The 21891-nt window shown below is 37.1% G+C and overlaps 1 protein-coding gene across 1 annotated transcript in view; it reads right to left on the bottom strand.

The window, feature by feature from the left end:
• Positions 1-2830: 2830 nt before the first annotated feature.
• CHID1 (chitinase domain containing 1) overlaps positions 2831-21891 on the bottom strand; it is a 102024-nt gene continuing 82963 nt past the window's right edge. The window contains exons 10-12 of the mRNA XM_082283637.1: positions 8369-8449; positions 5092-5134; positions 2831-3052 (exon numbers count right to left, since the gene is read on the bottom strand). Of these exons, the coding sequence (XP_082139763.1) occupies positions 2954-3052; positions 5092-5134; positions 8369-8449 (223 nt within the window). The 3' untranslated portion in view covers positions 2831-2953. The remainder of the gene's footprint in view (positions 3053-5091; positions 5135-8368; positions 8450-21891) is intronic.

The raw sequence follows: 21891 nt of genomic DNA, 5'->3' as shown, positions 1-21891 counted from the left end.
TATCAAAGGCCAGCTGCAACAGAATCAGCTGCTATTTCTTTTTCTCAGTGAATGCAATAAAAATTGTGCAGAAAAATGTGTTTATCTTAACCCTGTGTAAGTCTAACCCAAGAAAGAAAATCACCCAAAAATACAAGAGCAAAGGCCAGTTGAAAAAAGCTCCACTTGGCATCAGGTAGATCAAAGACACCTTTACATTCATAGGTCTTGAGATCTTATACAAATACAAGGAAATTTTTCTTGCAACAGAGCCAGATTATACAGCAAACCCTTTTTGGTTTTTTTAAAATGCATCTTAGAAAACTTAATGATAATATACTGTGTGCAAATAAACACACTTCCATTTCACTGCTTGCTTTAGTAGGTGTAAGCTGTTTTAATAGAAACACTAAATATTTCTCCCCAGTCATACCCTGGATTGTGTATGTCCAGTATCTTCAGCCTTGCCCTGCCAAGTACCTCATTTTAGGAATACTTTTTAAATTTAGGAATAAATAATGAAGTGTCACTTCAGCACTCCCTCCTACCTTCTGCCCCTCATGCAGTTTTCCCCACTTGTCATAAAAGAGATGCTCTGCAGGAACTCCTTTCATACCAACCTCTCTCTCCTGTGTCACTTCTCATAAATGTGTTAAGGTGCAAATTTCAAAAGAAAGCTGATTTCATCGTGGTTCATTGATATCTCAATTCTCTGTTAATACAGGACAACCTGACATTCCTAAATATTGAAAACTTAGGGAAATGCAAGACCAACCCGTCAGAAGCTGTTCTGCATTCATTCTGGAGCTCACGTGCCTTCTGATGCTCATTTGTTTTTTTCTTTTTCTTTTTTTTTGAACAGAGAATTTCATGAGAAAGAATAATGCCAATTTTGTTTCTTTTAGAATATTATTTCTAAAGCAACAAACATGTTTTGCCTTTAGAGACAACGGCAACATTCTTGGCCTCAAGCACCAATATACCATGGATGGCTCAAAATCCTATCTGGTACTTCTTATCTGGTATTTATTTTTCATGATACATCAAGGGTTAGTTTTATCTTCTTGAAACACAAAGGTGTTTGTGCTACCTCTAAGGATGGAAAAGACATTTCTTTCTATACTTTCTTTCTAACATAGCTGTACTTGGAGACAAACAGGAATCATGAACTTCATAAAAAAATCATCACAGAATATAAAAAAATTTATAATTGTGATAAATTATGTGTATCTACCTTTTCTAGAGAGGAAACAAGCTAAAATGAAGTATCATTTTCTCCCCACATCCCATTTGGGAAGCTCCTTACTAGCTAATACAGAACTGGATGCCATTTCAGAACATAACCCCTTCCACTGCTGAGTATTTTTTCCTGGTTCAATAGTGCTACTGAAAGTAGAAAAAACAGTGTAATAGAATTTAATTCTTGTGCTATTCTAGATACCATTGCCAGAGCGACTTTAAATTGCTTCTGAACGAACTAGAAAGTTCAAGTTAATTGAACACAAGGATTCATGTAGCAAATTATCTTACTACTAATGGTATGGAGGAAAGAAACCTGATTAGTAAGCCCAGCTGGATACTCGCAATGTGAGAAGTCGAGAGATGCCAGAACTAAATCAGAAAGGTGAAGATCAATAGTTCCTTAATCAATGGTGGATTACAGTGGGATTTATTCTGCTGAAAACAGCAGGGGCAGATAAATTCCCCGCTGAGATTAATTACTGGGAAGGGTGAATGTGAACAGAGGAGTGCAGTTATCTTTGTGACAACTGTAAGTGGCAAGAAGAGCACCAGTGGGAGTACAGAGCTCTTTGCCTGAGTCTCTGCTGGTGACCAATGACACCCTCATCAAATTCCCAGCACCTCTTCATTCCTTAGAAGAAATTGCCTTGAAGCCTGTGGATTTCAACAAATACAAATACTATAAACCAAGAAGCAGGGCCACAATTTTTTGGCTTTGTTTTTAAACTGATGGGTTTTTACAGCCGTTGGGTTCCTAAAAAATCCATATTACAGAGACAAAAGCACCAATGTGTGCAGCTGAAGAATGACAGCTTCATACACAAAGATGCTGATGACATTCACAGTGCCTGATTAAGTCAAGGGGTTGTCAGAGCTGCTGGGGCTCTGTCTACTGGGGACATGGAATCCATCATGTCCATGGAACCCATGATTACCATTAGAGCCTTTGTTGCTGAATGTTACAGTTCTCACAAACTGGCCACTAATGCATCATGCTCTAGGGCTAAATACTGCACCTCAGACACCAAGCAGGCTAAGCAGAATAGGGAAATCACAGAGCATCTCTTGTAACAGAACTGATTTAGAAACAGGTAGTAAATTGAAATTACTCTTACTTTGAACTGCTTAAGAAATTTACTAACATGACAAAACAAACAGAGCCAACAGCTTAGCTTGTCAGTGCTTGATTTTCTACCAGCTTGAGGGACAGTCTGCTAATTGGTCTCCCCTCCTGACATTTTATGTTCACTCACCTTACCAGAAAACAGCAAGATGCAGAGTCCAGCAGACTTTAAATTTGCTGCATGTAGTATGATGGATTTATTGTTCTCTTACTATGGTTATTACCAGCAGCTCTTTGAGAGGTCTCCATCTTACACTCTGATCAGATGGCATCAAATTTCCCATTTTATTTCTTGTAGAAAACATTTCAGAAAATATTTTCAACTCTGACTCCATCCACCTATGTTGGTTTGTTTCCAATGACTCGGAATTCAGGTGCTTTATGAGAAATTTCTGTGGTTTTTTACTCTGAATTTTATCAGATACCAACAATCATGTCTGTGTGGCAAATCAAAAAAAGATTCTTTATTGGGAAAAAAAAGCAAGTTTAATACAGATATGATATAAATTACAAAAAATGTTCTAAAAATCACCTCTCCAGGATACTCAGATTAATTGAAAGTGGAGCCTCGGTGAAGCAAATAAAGTCTTTCTCAGATCATCTCTTGTTTTAAAGCAGGTCATAGAAATAGTCCAGGCCTTGTCCCAGCTCCCAGATGGATATTCCAGTGCCCAGTTCTTTTGCAAGCTCCAAGCGCAACTGGATGGACTAAGAGAAAGACACATAAAGCCATCACATTTCAGTCAGAGATATCAGACACTCCAAACTGCCATCTCTTCATGACATTATCAGACCTTTTAAAAACATCTACCCTTGAACCAGCTACTGAAAAACTCCTTCTGTACTTGAAATACTCTCTGGTTAGCAAGCAGTAATTCAGTCAAAGGCCATTAATCGTACCCGTTAATTCAATGACCTAATAAAAGATTACCAGCTAAATTGACAAAAATGCCACAGAAATAAATCAGATTTATGAACTATGCAAAGAACTATTCTAATTTAGGCTATCATTTCACAATGTACAGAAATTCTAACTCTTCCCAGAAATGTCTCACAGGTAAAATAAAACTTTATCACGGAAGACAAGCAGAATAATTTGTCAAATACCATGAAGATCTCTTGCCTACCCTTGCCTTTTCCCAGGACACAGTCACAATTTATATTACAAAAATTCTATTTTAAAGAGATTCTTGGAGATAATAATTAAAAGTATTTCTATTTGAGCTCCAGCCATTATATTAAAGAGAGTTAGTTTAGCCATTGGTTTACAAGGGAAGCAATGCCACAGTCCATGTTCTGCACCTTTCTTTTTCAGTTCAAACAACAAAAATAATTATTTTTTAATCTTTTTCTCTCAGGTTTTCTTACTTTGAACTGCAGCACTGCAATGTTTAAACTACTCACACTAGGGATGTGTTTAAAAAATCATTTCCATGGGAAACAGAAAAAAGTATCATTAACAGATCCACTGGGCCTGCCATTCATGACTGCTTTTAACTAATCATGAACAAACTAATTTTGAGCAACCTGTCAGTGATTATAACGTTAAAAAGGGAAAGAAATGCATTTTTCATGAGGTAATAACATTCAGTGTTTCCCAACCATCTTGGCCAGCATACAAATCTCAAAATATTTCATTACAAGCTTTTTGAAAATGGAAAGAATACCCATTTCCATGCATTCACCAATCGGCACAGTTGAGTGGTGGTCTGTTAGAGAAGAAATAATTAAAAAAATGTACAGGAATGAGTGTTCTTAACCTAGTTAGTACTAACAATGGCAGGGTGAAATCCTTCCATGAGGCCAAAGAAAACACAGCATAACAGCACAAGCTATCTTTTCTCTGATAGGTTCCTAAGGAAACTTTCTAACACTCTCAGACACAGCACTAGCAAGGACATAGTTAGATGTGGTAGTTAATATCCCAGATGTGATAGTACTTCCATCAATATTAGATTAATGAGGAGAAATATCCTTTTACTCATGGTGCTTAAGATAACAATCTTGTCCAGGAAAACAGAGCCCTAGAACATTTCATACTAGTTTAACCATTAAAAAAAATCTCTATTCTCTGTAAATATGACGTAGTTTCACTACAGAAGCAATTCTTTTCCAGTAATAAAAGCCTGCAGAGGTCTAACATGCTGACTTCAGTTTAATATGAGAAAATCTAAAGATAGCTTCCTAGGAACTCAGGCTGTAATTAACCACTTTGTCCTGTATTCTGCTCTACTGCAGACTATTGTGTAGAAGTTTTCAAAACACTAAAATAGGTTCCACAGAAACAGAACTGAAGAAAACAGGGTGGCGCAGGCTGACAGTGAGAATCAGGACCCTGTTACAAAGGAAGGCAAAAATTCTCCAAGCTTTCAGCTACCATGATGAGAAGGAAAATGTCTTTGGTAACTTGTTTGAGAATCTGCTAACAACATGTCTGATAGTACATAACCTGTGCACTTGAACAGATCTTCTCACAGCACTGGTTTGTCCTGGTGTGTCTTACCTCCAGACATGCTTTATCTTCAGAGTTCCCAAAACCCCATTATGCATCAGAGAAAAAACCAACCTTTTTGCACAGGCAGCTGAAGCTTTGAATCATAACAATTTACATAACATTTACATGAGGGTAAACTTTCACAAAAGCCTAAACTCAGTTCAACATTTTCTGAAATGCCTCAATAATGAAACAGGTCAAGTAAACATCTCTGTCCTCTTACAGCCCTCTGACCTGACAAAGTGGCACCTACCTTCAGTGTTGGGTAGAAGACTGCATGTTTTCCTCCCTTATTTCTGCAAAACAAAAAAACTAAATAGTCACAATAGCTTTGATAGATAATAGGATTTTAAACTAAGGTTAGAATTCAAACCCAGTTTTATTCTTTTCCACTTTTTCCTCAGTGCTGAAGAAAACTGCCAACTTTATTCTGAACTATTGGTAATAAAATTAAGGTATGCTAGTATGTTCAGAACATGAGCATTAATACATACATATCAAAGACAGAGACTACTTCCCATTTAGTAGCTCATATCTGAGATTTCTTACCCAGCGTTCATTTCACTGAAATCAGACACTTTTGCTATCAACTACCATTCATTCCATATTTGCACTCTGGCTACTCTGTCTCTTGGGGGCAGAGTACAGCCAAAATCTTCTCTACTTCTCTTCCTTTTCTACTGCAGATAAGAACTTCTACTCCCTCCCCTGTCCTAATGTAGATGCAAAAAAACCCCACAGCACATAAATCCAAAAAACTTTTAAGAGAAGGTGCACAACATATCTAAAAGTCAAGTATGCAACTGTGTCACTGTCCTGCAGGTATTGGTTATGGGAACATTTGTCAGAAAGCCCCAAACTTCTTTGTGTGTAATACCTCATCCAAGAACTGGTTACAACAAAATACAATACAAGCAGTCAGACAAGATTCTTATTTAGCCCATACTGGTTGATTATGCCATACTGGTGGCCTTTAAGGAGGACAAGTCTTAAAGCAGGTGAAAGAGGATTTTGACACTTTCTCCCATGATATCTTCACAGACAAGCTCAGGAAGTGTGGGCTGGACAAGCAGATGGTGAGGTGGATTGAGAACTGGATGAGGGGCAGACACCAGGGGGACATAATCAGTGGCACAGGGTCTAGTTGGAGACCTGTCACTAGCTGGGCACGGACACAGGTTGCCCAGACAGGTTGTGGAGTCTCCTTCACTGGAGATATTCCAGAGCCACCTGGGCACAATCCTGAGTAACATATTCTACAGCTTGAGTAGGGAGGTGGAACAAGATGATCTCCAGTGGTCCCTTCCAACTTTAACCTTTCTGAGATTTCTGTGATACTGTGAAAAGGCTGACAGTGAAAACAGAAGATCCAAGAAGAGATCTCACAACAGAGATGGTTTGATGCCATAGCACAGTAAACACTGAGATATTTTGTTGCAACTGGATGACAAAACCGTCAGATAGTAACAGACAGTTGTGCCTGCTAAATGCACATCTGAAAAAGATGAAGACATTTGGTTTTCTGATGCAAACTGTGAAAGATTTTCTCCAATTCCCTGAATTACTATCTTTCAGGCTAAATTAAATGCTAGCAGTATAAAATATACAGACAGGCCAAGCTGTACTGGGCACAAATACCAAGGTTGCATTTTAAACCCCTAGTAATGAGATGGACGAGTTATGAGTGGTCTCACAGCACCACTTTAGCACTTAGGCCAGGAGAAAATGTAAAGTGCATGGACAGACCAAGAAGGAATTGCTTCTAAATCTCACAATTTACATAAATGAATACTTGCCTGTGCACTGGGACAAGCGCTCAGATTTCTGCAACTATTTGTAACAGACAGTCTGCCTGCTACATGAAATCATTAGCAGTCCTTTGCTTAAAGATTCATGAATTCATTTCTCAGCCACTGCAGACATGCAGGATTTCCAGGTGAGAGGCTTTCACCAGGGAAGCATACATATTTCAGGCCTGGCTGCCATCCCTGTCCAACATAATCGAACCTTTGCAAAACAAAGTGGTAACTGAAAAAGAGATCCTTAAATAACCCTCCCCTGGAACCAGCTGAACCCCCACAGCTGACTGCCAAGCACAGCACAAGTGAAGTTTAGAGTTATTTTCAGACACACTGTGCTTCGTGCATCAAAAATTCCTCCAGGAAGCCCACACACAAGAACCTCCAAAGGCTGGCTTCAAAGAAAAAAAGAGGGAGTACTACTGGCAAGCTATCCCTTTCCCACAAGTTCATTTTGCCATATAAGAAATGTGATTCAGACATGAATCCCAGAAGCATGCCATTCAAACAGAGCCCTCAGAGTTACTCTTTTGAGAGCAAGTTTTCATGGAGTGCTCATTGTGTCTCCAACTGGATTTTACATTAAAGATCAGTAAAACAGAGCTTCTGGTTTATTCCTCTTTAGTTAACACAAAAAACTGTAATTGTTTGGTACAAAGTAATTTTGCAACAGGATACCAAATAATTAAATAAGAGGAATACAGATCCCAGTCCTTTCATAAAAACACAGAAAAGAAATTAAAACACTGTTGAACAACAGATTTTTTTTTTTCTGGTAGGAAAAATAGTCAGAAGAAAATTACAGCTGAGAAAAACCTTAAAAATAAACTAAAAATACAAAGGTAGATGATTTGTAGGTTTAGTTTTGGATTTTGCTTTTTGTTTTTTTTTAATATTTAAAAATCTTTTAGACAGGAATGTTATGGAAATAATGAAGTAGTTTTGATTGTTTCTATTAAAAGCTTCTAAATTGTGTTCTACTCTTCCTTTCAGTTGTGTGTCTTCACATTCACAATGCATTGAATAATATACAAGACATAGCTTTGCAGAAGTAGTAGGATTTGTTTGTATCATTTTAGTGTATTTTGGTATATTTGCATAAAAATAGCAAATTACCAGAGGATTAATGAGATGTTGCTGGGTTTATTTATTTAAATCTATTTTAAATAGATTCTTCCTAGATCAGGAATCCTCTCGTCATTTCATGATGAAAAAAGGAGGACAAAGAACATTATTACCCTTAATGCTCTCAGTCCATTCAAAAACTTTATCTGGAAGTCACTTGGTTTTATTTCTATTACATTTCTCTACCCATTCCCTCTAATGGAAGTTTGTTGCCTAAACAATCTTAGCAGGAGGACTTGTGAAACCAGGGTCTTGTACCACAGATTTTTCTCAGAACTATTTTTGGCTGAATTATTGGTAATCACCCGACAGCTCACAGTACTCCTTTCAGAGCCTCTGATTAACTGACATTCAATAGATGACTTTGATGGATAATTTCTAAAGATATGGCTCATCAGACTTCTCTTCTAAAAAGATTGTTCTAGTTTTTGAATCCTTCTCTGATTTTCTCCTCTCATCCAAAGCACTCTTTTATGCTGCACTTCAGCATTGACACACAGATTACAACCAGCAGAATTTCCATTTGCTGAATTCAGTTGCATACCACAGTCACTGGCTCATGCCCAAAAATATTTGCAGAATGGTAAATTAATAAATGTAACTCACTTTTTGTATTCAAAGTAGTGTTCAGCAATTTGTTCATCCCAGAGAATTTTTGGCTTGTGTGCCTTCAAGGTTTCAATGTACCTACAAATTAAAAACATAGGTATAGAATTAACTTTTCTAAGAAGCAGTTACGAAATTACATTGCAGAAATTTCTGAAAAAGCAGTTTTACCATGTTTAGATGTTGAATGCTGTATCAAAAATATCTTCTTGTTGATAACTAATTTCCTATACCACTTTACAATTTCATGTTCACATTTTTAGGCTACTTTTTTTCTAAAGCATTGCATATAAGTATCTAAAGGGAAAGTGTCAGGAGGTGGTGCCAAGCAACCAATGGGCAGAAACTGATGGACAGGAAGTTCCCTCTGATTATGAGGAAAAATGTTACTGTGTTGGTGACCAAGCACTAGAACAGATTGCCCTGAGAGGGTGTGGAGTCTCCTTCCCTGGAGATATTCAAAAGGTGTCTGAGCACAGTCCTCAGTAACGTGGTCCAGGGAACCCCAATTGAGCAGGGAGCTTGAACCAGATGGCCTCCAGTGGCCCCTTATTCATTCTGTGATTGTGATTCTGTGAATTAATTAATGTTCATCAATTGAAAAATCTGCAAGGACACATGAAGGCACTATTTTATTATTTCTACAGTCTGAAACCCATATGCCAAAGCACAGGAACTGAAGTCATCACTATGCTGTACATAGCAGTGTCCTCCACTACATGGCTTATGTCATCAGGAAAGTTCTTCTATAAAAGGGGCTTAATCTTCTAAAACTGAAATTGTCAAGAAAAAGTCACTGCTAATTCATTCTGCATATGAATTTTCTCCATCACCAGCTTCTTGGCATTATTTTCTCGCACGGACATTTTGAACATGGAATGACCTATTTCACCTGACACAGTGAGGACAGATTACTACTTGGACCCAAAACACTGCAAGGGGAACTGGAGTGGAAGAGCTGGTATGCTGTAAATTTATGTTCTTGGCTATCTCATAGTATCATCTTGGTGCAGAGACAGTGTCTGCATTTCTGATGGCAAAACAGAAACAAAGCTGCAGGCTGCCACATGTCAGAGGACCAGAAGATGGCAAGCTACTGCCAGTGATAGAGGCCACATGGGTGTCACACAGAAAAGAGAAGTCTCACTCCCCTGTCTCTTCTGCATCTTTTAACCTGCATCTTTGGCCATCTCTTTTTAAAGAGTCTATCAAAGCCATCTCCCCCACAATTGGTCTCTTTCTTGCAATAATTTCTCTGCTCATGACAGGATTTGGATGGAGAAATTTCCTTCAAATCATCTTATTTTTTATTAAGAAATTTCAATCAGCCACTATCCTGACTGCATCAGTGCTGAAATTCCACCTCACTATTATACATCGAGAAACAGAGAAGAAGTTTGTATTTCTCAGTTTGGAAAAGATGTGTTCTCTCATTTGGTATTATTCTAAATGCAACTAAAACATCCAGCATTGCCAGGACCATCTTCTCTCTTTTGCTGTGGCTTGCTTATTCATATATTGGTGAATTGTTTCCTACTGCTAGCGAGTTTAGAAAAGATTTTCTTTTGTATTTATGTCAAATGAACCCATGCCAGGCATGGATTTATCTCCATAAGCAAACACACAGGAACATGTGAGCACATGGAAACATGAAGAGCTATTGCACTCTCCCTCACACACGCATGCCCTGGAATAATGAACCTTTTCAAAGAGTGGAAGTAAGACCTTGGAACCTGCCCATCCCTTTTTAAGACATACAAAATTTTATGTTGCCCCACTGGAAACATATGCAAAGAGACCTAGTTTTGTATATTTAAAATTTAAGGACAGATTTTAACAAATTGTCGCATTCCAGAATGACAACTTCAGTAAGGACAGGAGACTACACTTATATAGAATATGATACTAAGATGTTCCAGACCAGAAAACAAGAATCATTGGCCAAGACATCCTGGCACACAGCTTTGTTCCTGAATGTATGACTTTAGATGGGAAATCCTAATTGTGCCTGCTAAAATTCCCAACCCAATTAAAGATCGTTCAAAATACTTATGAAGAAGCTTTAAAATTAGAAATGCAGGTGGAACCAGTTATTATACCCTGTTCTATAAAAGGTATATTATTATTTTAAAACTGTTCAGGTATACACCACATCAATGAGTACCCATCCTGACCAGGCACAGAGAATTTATTTCCCTTTCTACTGTCTCTAGGCATTTATCCCCACAGTACATAAAAGCAAAAATGAACAAGTTTGTCTTGAAATCACATCTATGGTGATGACATTAGCTCCAAGCTTGAGTTGGGGAAAAAAGAAGTATTAGCCCCTGGATTGTCACTGCTATCCATTAATATTAGGGGGCCTACTTGAAACACATGAACTTGGTTTTTACATTTCTCTATTAAGGACAACAGAAAGTCCAAGCACAATGTTCAAAACAATAAGCTCTCATTTACTTCAGTTGCAACTGCACACACAATGCTTCTGAAAGTCAAGCTTTATATTTCTCAACCAGACACAAAGCTGCTGTTAAGAGTTGGGAAGAGGTGCAGCAGCAAACCACAACTGTTTCCCATGGGCTTTCTATTGCTCTAACTTGGGAATAACCCATTCCCTTCTTGTAGTCGTTTTCCCTTTCCTTGATTCCTTTCCTTTCAGTAAAGCATTTGGGAGCTTTGCAGTCAAGAACTCTGAGATATGCCATATTATCCTGTTATCTCTGTAGTATCCTACCCTGTGCAACATAAGCAGAAAGGTTCCTGTCTAAAACTGCAGCACCTCTATCACAACACACTTGCTTGACTCAAACTAGTGCTTACCAGGCACTCCTAACATATTATCTCCTAGCTGAGGCAGTACTTGACTCAACAAATATTTGACATGTATTGGTTTAAATAAATAAATAGAATAGAAAAGCAAAATTTGCCACCACACTGAATAAGATGTTCATATGTCTGGGGCAGCAGAGCTCTAGATAAATTTTTGGGTTCTTAAAGAGGAAGAGAAAGGGGCAAGAAGCTCACCACAGCTAGCTTTCCTTTTTTCCACCCCTTGCCTCACTCTACTCCTTTGAAATCATATTTATTGCTACTTTTTCCTCCTCTCTTTCTAATTTATCCCTCTTTCTACTGCCTCTGTCCCAGTTCACTTCTGCTTTTATACTGCTATCCGGACTAATTTATTTGCCTCCTCATCCATCAGCTCCTAACTTAACTACCTTTCTTCTTTTACCAAGCTGCCTCAGCAGTTAAGAGAATGAAAAACACTGAAAACTCAGCTTCATTGCCTTGGACTACATATTTCCTGGGATGTTTGTGACCATTTGCAGAGCAAGTCATGCTGTTTCTGTGGTCCTAGCCTGAAAAAGGGTCAGCACAGATGAAGTATCTGGATTATTGATGCCAGCCTCTACTGAAGCACCAATGCAACATATATAAATGATAGATCTGCATGGATCATCAGGAATAGTAAAAAAAGGCAGATATCACCTGCATGTCCACCTTGCAATGTTCTGACATGTTCTGACACAGACAAGTGCCATTCTGGCTTGCTTAAATTGCCACGCCTTTGTCACAATGGGCACATCCTGGTATTCAGAAAATAACTATTATTTGTGTGACAGATACTCCTGGTTACAAACACTCTGGGCTAAAACAACCACTCCCTTCTGCAAAGTAAATGAGAAGCCAAAACATACATATTAGGGAGTTGCTGTAAAGTCAGTCCTGCCGAAGATGTGCATCTATGAACAACCCTAATGTGGCTACACCTACACACTATTGCACTTTACTGCACATTCAACGAATAAATAAAGGATCCAGATGAAAGGTTCTCAGGATTTATGCCTGGTGTTCCTTTACTAAGATGCTTTTCTTCCAAAACATGAAAAATGGCATGGCCCTGGAATACGTTAAGTTAAAACCCACAATATTTAGTCCCCCTGAAGAAGGTATTTATCTTCATGGATAATGATTTTTTCACTGAGAATATAAAGAAACCAGTCTCTAGTATATCTTTTGCAACAAAAATTTACATTCTAGGAAAAGAGATAGCTTCATATATAATTCTTAGACTAGGATTTATTTATGAAGTTAAACTTTTTAATCTTCAGGTGTTTTGCTTTACTAGTCCTGAATCATTCTTCAACCAAAAAACTTTAGTGGAAAGAAAACCACTACTGAGCATACACTGCATTTTAATGCTCTTTTCTAACACTTTATATTTTCTTCCTAGTTCTCACATGAACAAAACTCTGATTAGAAGCAACAGGTCTCTATTCAGAATGAAGGATCATTTTCTCCTGCTACAGAAAATTGAGTTTATCTTCTGCTATAACAACTTTGAGTGATTCACTCAAAGAATAAAAATACTACTCAGCTTGAAAATCTATACCACACGTTTTCTTTTCAGTTTTGTTCCATTACAATAGGCTTAGTCATTAAAATGTGAACCTACCAGGAATTGCATCTTGATACCTAACTATCAACAGTGCCTATGCACAGCAAAAATGTTTAGTCTCAACTGGAGAGGGGCCATCTTCCCCCTTTATAGGGAGCTGTATCTCTTAATAAAAGTAAGAGAAGTCACATAAAAGGCTGTATTCTAAAGCTCAAGAGTTCAGATTTCTGATGCAAAACAATTTTACAGAAATAGTTCCAAAACAGTTTTCACAGGAGTACTCCTAAGAACATTCCCTATCTCAGTACATGTCTTCCAAAAAAGTACCAGTCAGTTTCCCCACTGCTCTGTGTACATCAGGACACTCTGTGAAAGGGCAGATACCCATCTTCAAAACAAGATTTTTCAGAAGGGTTGGATATATAACCTGCAAGTTCAACTCCCTTTTATTTAGTGTTTAATTTTAGCTACCTCGAGACTTTCCATTTTAGGTTTTTCATAAATGACTTCCTTTTAGGCGAGACAAAATGTCAAGAAACAATACAATCTGGAGACATTTTTATAAAAAGGTTTTAAAAGTGGGAAGTTTTTGGCCTTCTCTGCTTCTTAGAAGATCATTTCTAAAGAACAAATGCAAAAATTCTGAATATCCGACAAGCTGCTGAAGGATTCAATCATGAAACTAACAGTTTTGATAAAAGGTACCTTCAATGGTAATAGATAAAAAACACAAAAGGAAGAAAAATTGAAAAAGAAAAAAGATTTTATATAAATTTTGAGTTTTCATTCACTCAGTCCCTAAAATTGCAGCTTGCAAAAGGCAGAGATGCCCTGCAATTTAACAATCTTTAGATATTAGCCTTTAAAATAGTTTTGAAAGCATGCATAAATTTATGAAAAACCTAGCAGAGTCAATAACAGCATAATGTTATATATATGTGTGTGTATGTATATATATACATCATTACACAGTGCAATAAAAAAGGACAGCAATAGACTAAACAATTAAGCTTTCACCACACTGGTTCCATCAGGATCACTTAAGCACCTTTTTAGTCATCTCTCCATCCAATACTCAATAATACCACATCTACAATTTAGAAGCTTCCAACTCTAAAAGGTGGTAATGTTACATACCACTGTATCCCATGCTTGCACACAAAAGAATTCAGATTTTATTAAAACAAATCCCACAAGTTCTTTCAAAAGCAAATAGGCTATCCAGGAAAAAGACAGCTACTATGCATGTTCTAGCGAATCAAAAGAATGCACTAACATTGAAATAATTTTTACTCTGAAGATTTATGCATCTGAGAGTAGTGGAGAGCACACTATAGCCTGTCTACAGGGTATGTTATTCAAAAATAATTCTGTTAAAATCTTTAGATTATTTAATGCAAAAGAACTTAAAAACACAGTTTGAAGAGAGAAATCAATCTGTTAGCTGTTAAAATATCCAAGTAGCAGCCTAGAAATGAAAAATCTATAAGCAAGCATCATCTTTCTCTAGTAATCTCTCTGTTGCTGCCTGCACCTTGTTCTGTCAGTTTTAAAAGGCAGTAAGAATATTTTTAGTATTTTAATAGTAACAGGTTTCCAACAGAGTCGTTTGTCTGGTTTATTGCTTTCAGTAAGTTTTATAAAATCATTCTCACTGCTTTCTTCACAACACTTCATCACTGACTTGACAGATTGCACTTTCCAGCACTTCCACGCCAACCTCACGCAAACTCACTGACCTTGTACCTTCTGCCATGATGCACCAGCCCAGTGAAAATAAGCAGAACCTCAGTGACATTTCTACCATTACTCTGGGTTCTTCAAAAGAGCACCTTGTTCAGCATTCCTAAAGTAATTTGGGAACAGTAATACTTTGCTGGACACAACTGCAGAGAGGCAGAAAATTATTCCTAATTTACAGATCTCAGGAGACACAGTAGACAATGTCAAGCTTTTCAGAAGCATTCTTGTCTCAAGAAACAATGAGCATCAAAACCTTCTGGTGCTTTACTGTGGCTACAGAAGAAAATGTAAACATTACCTATTTCTTTGTATAGAGAATTACATGTTAATAGTGCCCCTTATTACAATTTAGCTTCACAGAGGTTTTATAGAGAGACCCACCTGAGAGTTTACACAGTGGTACACTGGCAAATTATCCAAGGGAATGTCAAGTACAGCTGAAAGCAATACAGTGCATGCTGTATTTCGCAATATAACCAAAATGGTCTTTGGTTTACTAAAAAAACCCTCCCGAAGTTACAGTTAGATATTGATCTATGAATAGAACTAATCACACACAAGGCAGAAAGGTGTGAACATTTATTTATATATTGAAGATTTTTACTCAAACTGACAGATACGAACATATGAGCATATGAAAATCTCCTCAAAGAAAACAAGACCTTAATTTCGAAGTCAAAAACTATGCAATGAAGACATAACTAGATTGAGGCAGAAGGCTTGCATATCTGTTTGTGTACCTTCAGTAACATATTGCTGTTCAGCAGAATGACTGTTTCTAAGGGAGAACTGAAAATACGTATTGTTGAGAAGCCAGTATGTGATTCTTTCCTCAGTCAGGGTTGAACCACTACACTGACATTACTGCAGCTTAATGCCCATTCTTCATGGAAGAAACACAGGTCCTAATAAATTCCTATAAGGCAATGTATCGTCAAGAAACAGTAAAAGTGTTAGTGCTTCCTAGACCATACATAAAAGCCTACATTCTGCTCCAGCTCAGCCAATAATCTGGCTTAGTACAGAATCTGAGACAAGACAGAGTGTCTCTGCTTAAAAATACTTCTCAACATGATGAAAACTAGTGTTTGTTTATCCCTACAGGCTTGTTTAAAGAACCAGCAGGTTCATGCTAAAAATAAAATCTCTTAAGATAAAACTGCTAGTTTAAGGGTCCATTTCCTGAAATGTTTAAGTAACACTCAATTGAGGTTGAAGGATTTTCAAAGTCATTAATCCAAGTACAATACCATGCTCCATTCTTCTAAGAACTGACATAATAAGCACTACATCTGAAAAAATGAGGCTATTTATCTTTGGATGTGAGGCTGAACAAAGTTCAGATCCACTAATATATCTGCTGCTCAGCTTCAGCTGTAAATAACAAAATCTAAAACTATGCTACTTCTGTTATGTGTCAGATTGGGTTTGTTGGGGTTTCTTTTACTCACATCATGAAAACTTTACAGACTTTCCTCTTGCTCAAAGTATACAAATCAGCTCTATTCACACAGTGCTACAAAGATTAGCTATGAAAACTGTTATACTGGATTTGGAGCCTGGTCAGATTCACATAATCTTAATTCAGTGTATAGGAGATGAAGTCTGATGCACTCCAGTATGAAAATGAATTTTGTGTGCAAACTCACCTACTTCGATATTCTCAATTCTTCCATACCTACTTCATTTAGACAGGTACATATTAAAAAATCACATTTCTTTTCCATCCTTGTCTACAAGGTCAGATGATCTTAATGCCATTGAATATCATTCCTAGCTTTTCCAGTTGCTTCTTGTATCTCCCTTAAACCATTCCTGAATTTAATCATTCCAATACAACACAAGGTCAATAGTAATATCATCCAGCAGATTTAAGAAACACAAAAGCCAGCAGGAGCATCTTTTCCTCACCCTGTGTCGGAAAAGGAGCAGTTCAGTTCTTCCAAGCCTCCACCTCAGGCCTGTCTCACCTGGGGCCTGTGCCAGGCAGGTGCTCATGCCCTGTTTCCAGAGGGTTGCTACAAAGCCCTGGTTGAGCCCCATGCAGGGGAAAGGATACACTTGGTAGCAAAGGAGAAAAAAAGGGAACATACATTGGGTGCAAGCAGCAGAAGGCACTGAGGATGGGACGAGGACACTGAATGAAGGGGAAGATCTGCTCCCAAGTGACTTGACTCAGGCAGAACACAAAATTTGCAGGCTGCAGGACTCTGGGGATGTAAAACTGACCCAGGTGAGCAACTGCCTTAGGAAAGAAATGCTGTCTCTGTTGTCTCTCCAAAAATAGGAGAAATCATTTAGGCCACCAGAAAGAAGCGGAGCCATCTGCAAGGAACCAGAACTTCAGATGATAAAAAAAACTTACTACAGTAGGAGACTGTAGCCTGAGAAAGCTGACCAATATTTGGATTCCATTTGCTTCACAAGATGCTGAAAATGAGACACAGAAAAGCATCTGTACTTCCAAGTAGCCTCAGAAGAATGTTCAGGTTCCTTCGCTGACAATCACATCAGGCCTACAATTTCCACTACTGTCATGAATGAGTGGTTTGGCTGCTTAGAGAAACACCATCAAAGGTATTGGCAAAAGGAGGACCTCAACACCAAACACTTTCTATAAAATAAAAGAAACACAGCTCAGGGATAGTTTTTTGGCATGCGGTAGTTATAGCAGCACAGTAATAAATTTAAGTTATCAAGAACAATACAGCAGATAGTTTCATATGAAAGAAATCATAAATTACATCCTTGGCAGGGAGGATTGTAACTAGAGAAGTTAACTATGCTAAAGGAAAATCTATGGCAGAGCAGTAAATTCTCCAAACCTCCTGTGTCCTATGAAGATATGAACTATATACTCTTTTCCATCTATTGGGACCAAGTGAAGAACAAAGAACACTGCTGCTGACTTTTTAGTTAATTTTTCATATTGGCAGGTGGATCTTTCTCCTCTCAACTGACCGTGTACACCAACAGAACTAATAGACTTTCAGACTTTGTTTTTTGGAAAGACAGAAGGATGACAAATTCACGCAAATGAATATTAATCTCTCATAAAAAATGCAAATCTCAGAGGGTTAATACATTTTTAACATGCCTTAAAATAATCTAGATATCATATAATTTCTCAGTTTTTGACATGACTTGAAGACAGGCTATGAAGCCATAAACTATCTTTTAACCAATGAGAGTGGGGGTTTATGCCCTTTTGAGCAACTATCTTCACCAGGGGAGTTAAGTAAATATTTGAGAACATGAATTTTAAATATCTTGATATTTAGTTAAACAAATGCATATTCATGTGACAGTGTTCAGTTTTAAAGAAAAGCCCAGTACTTTTCATCATGAAAAAATAGCAGAACATCTTCCATATCTTTGCCGTAACTCAAAAATATATTTGTAAATTCTTATCTGTTTAGTTTCTGCTGAACACACTTATCTGCCTTCTGATAAAGTTTGCTAAGGTCAAGACTAAATTTTAAAGCAAAAAGAAATATGCATGTACTTATTTAAAATGATTTCCAAAAGAACTATTATTTATATCAAACAGTAACACTTGGATTGCAAATCAAGGGACAAAATGATGGCCACCACATTTTTTCCCCCTTTAAATTAACTGGAAATTTCAAAATGCAATACTATTTACCTCTAACAGGTATGTATATCATTTTTTTAAATCTTTAATTAAACAGCATTTACAGCATTAATCCTCTCAAATGATATTTGGTTGGCTGAAGAAGTTGTTGGTTTAAAGGAAGAGTGAAAAGGGCATTATACTCAGCACATGTGGGATCTATGCACATCTGGGGAAGTTAGAAAATAAATTCTTTTGCTGTGTTTGAATGATAGAAGTTTGCTTTTTGAAATTATTTGAGAAAATTCAGATAGTAAATGTTGACAATTTATCCTAGTACACTGCTAGGAAAACAGTCAGGCATTTCTGTATCCAAAGTTGTTCCATATCCAAACATATTGAACTGCAATAACATTTTCAAAACACAATCACTTTGCACTACCTACACAAGTCATCCAGCACATGGAGCAATCACCAGTACAGCTGTGTAATCAATAAAAGAAGAATGTTCTTTAAACACTTACTAACTGTAAAGCTAAACAAGTTAAATATGAACATTATGATATGCATGTAAGAAAGGCAAATCCAGAAAGTCCAATGCAAGATTAAAGAGTAAAAAATACTGTGAAGCATCAATTACTAAAAGCATAGTGGGTGAGAGATGGATACAATGTGGAATGAAGAAACATCTTTTTTCTTTTTTTTTTTAAGCACAATTTAGAAACAACTGTTGGGGAAAGAAGTTTTCAGTTTCCTTTTTTCTTCTGATTTCATCAGTGAACATAAAATTGTTTCTGTTGAATTATGTCTGGCAAGATACTGAAGGGTTCATACCCACAAACAAGTCAACTTTTCTACCTTAAGGCAGGCCTGAGGGGAGAAGTAAAGCTCTCCTTTTCATTGCAAAGAGCTATTTCAAAACCATATGGCAGAGGTGCCACCTGGGAATAACTCCCTGTGCCCCACATACCTAATTAACACGAGCTCCTGCTACAGTGGTATGCACAAAGAGGTATGAATGACCTTGTTAGGGGAAGACACATAAAAATAGGATGAGAGCAAAGCTCAGAGATGAAGAGAAACAGATGGGACTGTCAGCTGTAGAACTGCAAAGCCCTGCAATGCAAGAGCATGGAGAACATGGGGAATATTAGATGGAACAGTTCCAACTGCAGTCACTGGAAGACTTACTAACCTACATTTGGGATTGGTAAGGCTTTTGCTGGGTAATATTTTAGTTGTACTTACTTTTACATGAAGTGGAGGGCTGTAATCTGTTCCTCTCTTGCTCTGCATTGAAGGTACCCAAGTAAGTGTCAGTACTGCTTTACACACTTCGTAGTCTACGACTCAACTACTGCACTGCTTCAGAAGCTCTTTAATTTCAATCCCCCACCCCCTCAGGACGGCACAGTTTTGTCTTTAGGTAAAGAACCTTTACTGCCAGATAATGGATTCTGTACTCAGCATCCATTCTGTACTCAGCTTGGTGATCAAATTGAGAAGTCATGAAGAGAAATAAAAATTACCTCCTCACACCATGAAAAAAGTGCAGGTTCTTGTCTTAACAACAGGCTCTAATTCCATAACTGAGCTTGTTTAAACTAGTTTGGATGACTGATTTGGGCACTTGCTGACTTGAAAACTCAAATATTATGTTGCTAGAAATCTTTTCTCTCCCACAAAGCTCTGTATTTGTGGATTATGATGGCTGCTGTCTTTGATCAAATGCTCAGGGTGTTTTCATGCAGAAGACCAAACTTGGAGGAAAAGAACCTGCTGCAACACAGGATTGACAGCCAGAATACAGAGAAATGCCCTGAAAAGTCCAAAATGGACTTTATTGGGCCATTTGTCTATGTGGACACATGTTACAGATCTCCTAAGCAGACAAGAACAAAGGGAAAAAAAGATTGAGGACAAGAAGTAATTTTTATCCATTAGTATTTCCAAGCAAGGAACAGCAATTCAAATATTCTGGGTACTTTTTTTGGATCCTGGGGAATGAAGAGACAGATTACTAGACCTATTAATTTATATGCACGAAACATATTCCAATTACAAGTAGTTTCTGACCCTTTCTGGCCCCACAGCCATTGCAAGAATCTCTTTAATTACTTGCCTTTTTTGCAATAAAATACAATTAGGCAGTACTAATTATTTGACACAAGATATTTTAAGTATGGAAGAGGCTAACCAGTTGCTATAACAACATAATTTAATGAAGTTGACTGGCAGGTACTACATATTCTTCTCCTATGGCAGAACAGATTTGTTCTGCACCTTCACTTTCAAACGTATCATCTTTGTTGTAATTTGTACCTACAAAAACATAGGAACATATTGAATAGAAGAGTGCTGAAAGAATTCACAAAACCATCACATTTTCACAGCATTTCACACTTGGGGATACTGGATAAATATTAAGCAATTATGACAGAGGTGGGAAGGCCATGGATTAAAATAAAAAACCTATGTGGAAACAAGGTCTTCTGAGGACAGAAGTCTGGGATAACGTTATAAATTAAACTAGACAGAAGCAATACCAATCCCATCAATAATGATGGGGATTTTTTTATGATAAAACAGTGACTTATCCCTACATGGGCAACTAAAGATGCCATGATGTATAATTATTTCTTCAGAAATACTGTAACATCATTATCCAAAAAAAAATTTAATTAGAAAAAAATTCAAGTCAGATATCCAAAAGTTATAAAAACTTAAATTTCTTTATGTGTTTCCAGATAGTCTTCATTGTGTTCCCCAAAAGGTCACAGATGGAAAGGGAGGCTAAGAAGTTATCAAGTTGGAATAAGTATATTACATGACAACACTGGGTAACTTCAGGAGCACTTTTCTCAATCTTACAGCTAATGTCAATTATACAGTTGACCCTTTGAACCTTGTCAATCACTCAGATTCAAGTCTTATTTTTAACACAATGAAAGGATGAGTAATTCGAAAGGAATTGAGGAAGGTGTTCAATTTTTACGGATACAAAAACATCATTCTGTAAAGAATTTGTTCTGTAATTTTGAGTGCAGGAAGACAACACATGGGCTTCACAGAACCAGAGGCACTGTTTCATTCCAGCCAATGTGTGCTGTTTATAATAAAATACAGGTAACATCTGCAAGTTTTCTTACTTTTTCATTTGAATTACTGGATCCTCTAAATTAAATTTAAAGCTGACAAAGGGTATTTATGTTTTTACCCAAAGTCTAAATAATTTCTTGAAAAGGTTCAGCTCTAATAATCAAAACTGATGGAAATCATTAGGATTTTATACCTTTATTATCTGTCACTAATTACAACCTCAAATAGAACAGTAAGAAAAAATTCTTGATGATGTCTGATATTCACTTTCACCACCAAAATTTCTTTCTTGATAACATCTTTAGCAAGTTAAACCAGCTTGTGAATCAAACCAAGCCTCACAAGTTCTTTAGAAAGTCACACACACCCCTACCATTTTGTCAGCATCAAATCAATGGTATCTCTCCTTCACTGAACAAACAGGCAAAACCTGAACTCATCCCCTCCGATAGCCAATGTTTGCACACATTAGTACACAAGTAGTTGCATTTGGATCCACAAGTATTTCCAACAGAGTACCTACTTAAATCATAAATTAAGAAACTACTTAAACATTAAGGTATTTTAGTAACATTTAAAGAAGCACAAAACCACAGAAATAAACTCAAAATGTTTATTTAGTTGTCAAAATTAGTTAACTTTCATTTTGCAAACAGCAATTTTTGCTGTTGAATTTGATTTTCAATGCATCACAGGGAATTTACAAAT

This window comes from Coloeus monedula (genome assembly GCF_965178545.1).
Source record: "Coloeus monedula genome assembly, chromosome: 6".
NCBI classification, from domain to species: domain Eukaryota; kingdom Metazoa; phylum Chordata; class Aves; order Passeriformes; family Corvidae; genus Coloeus; species Coloeus monedula.
The sequence above is the reverse complement of the archived record's forward strand: the minus strand, read 5'-3'. Positions and strand labels throughout refer to the sequence as shown.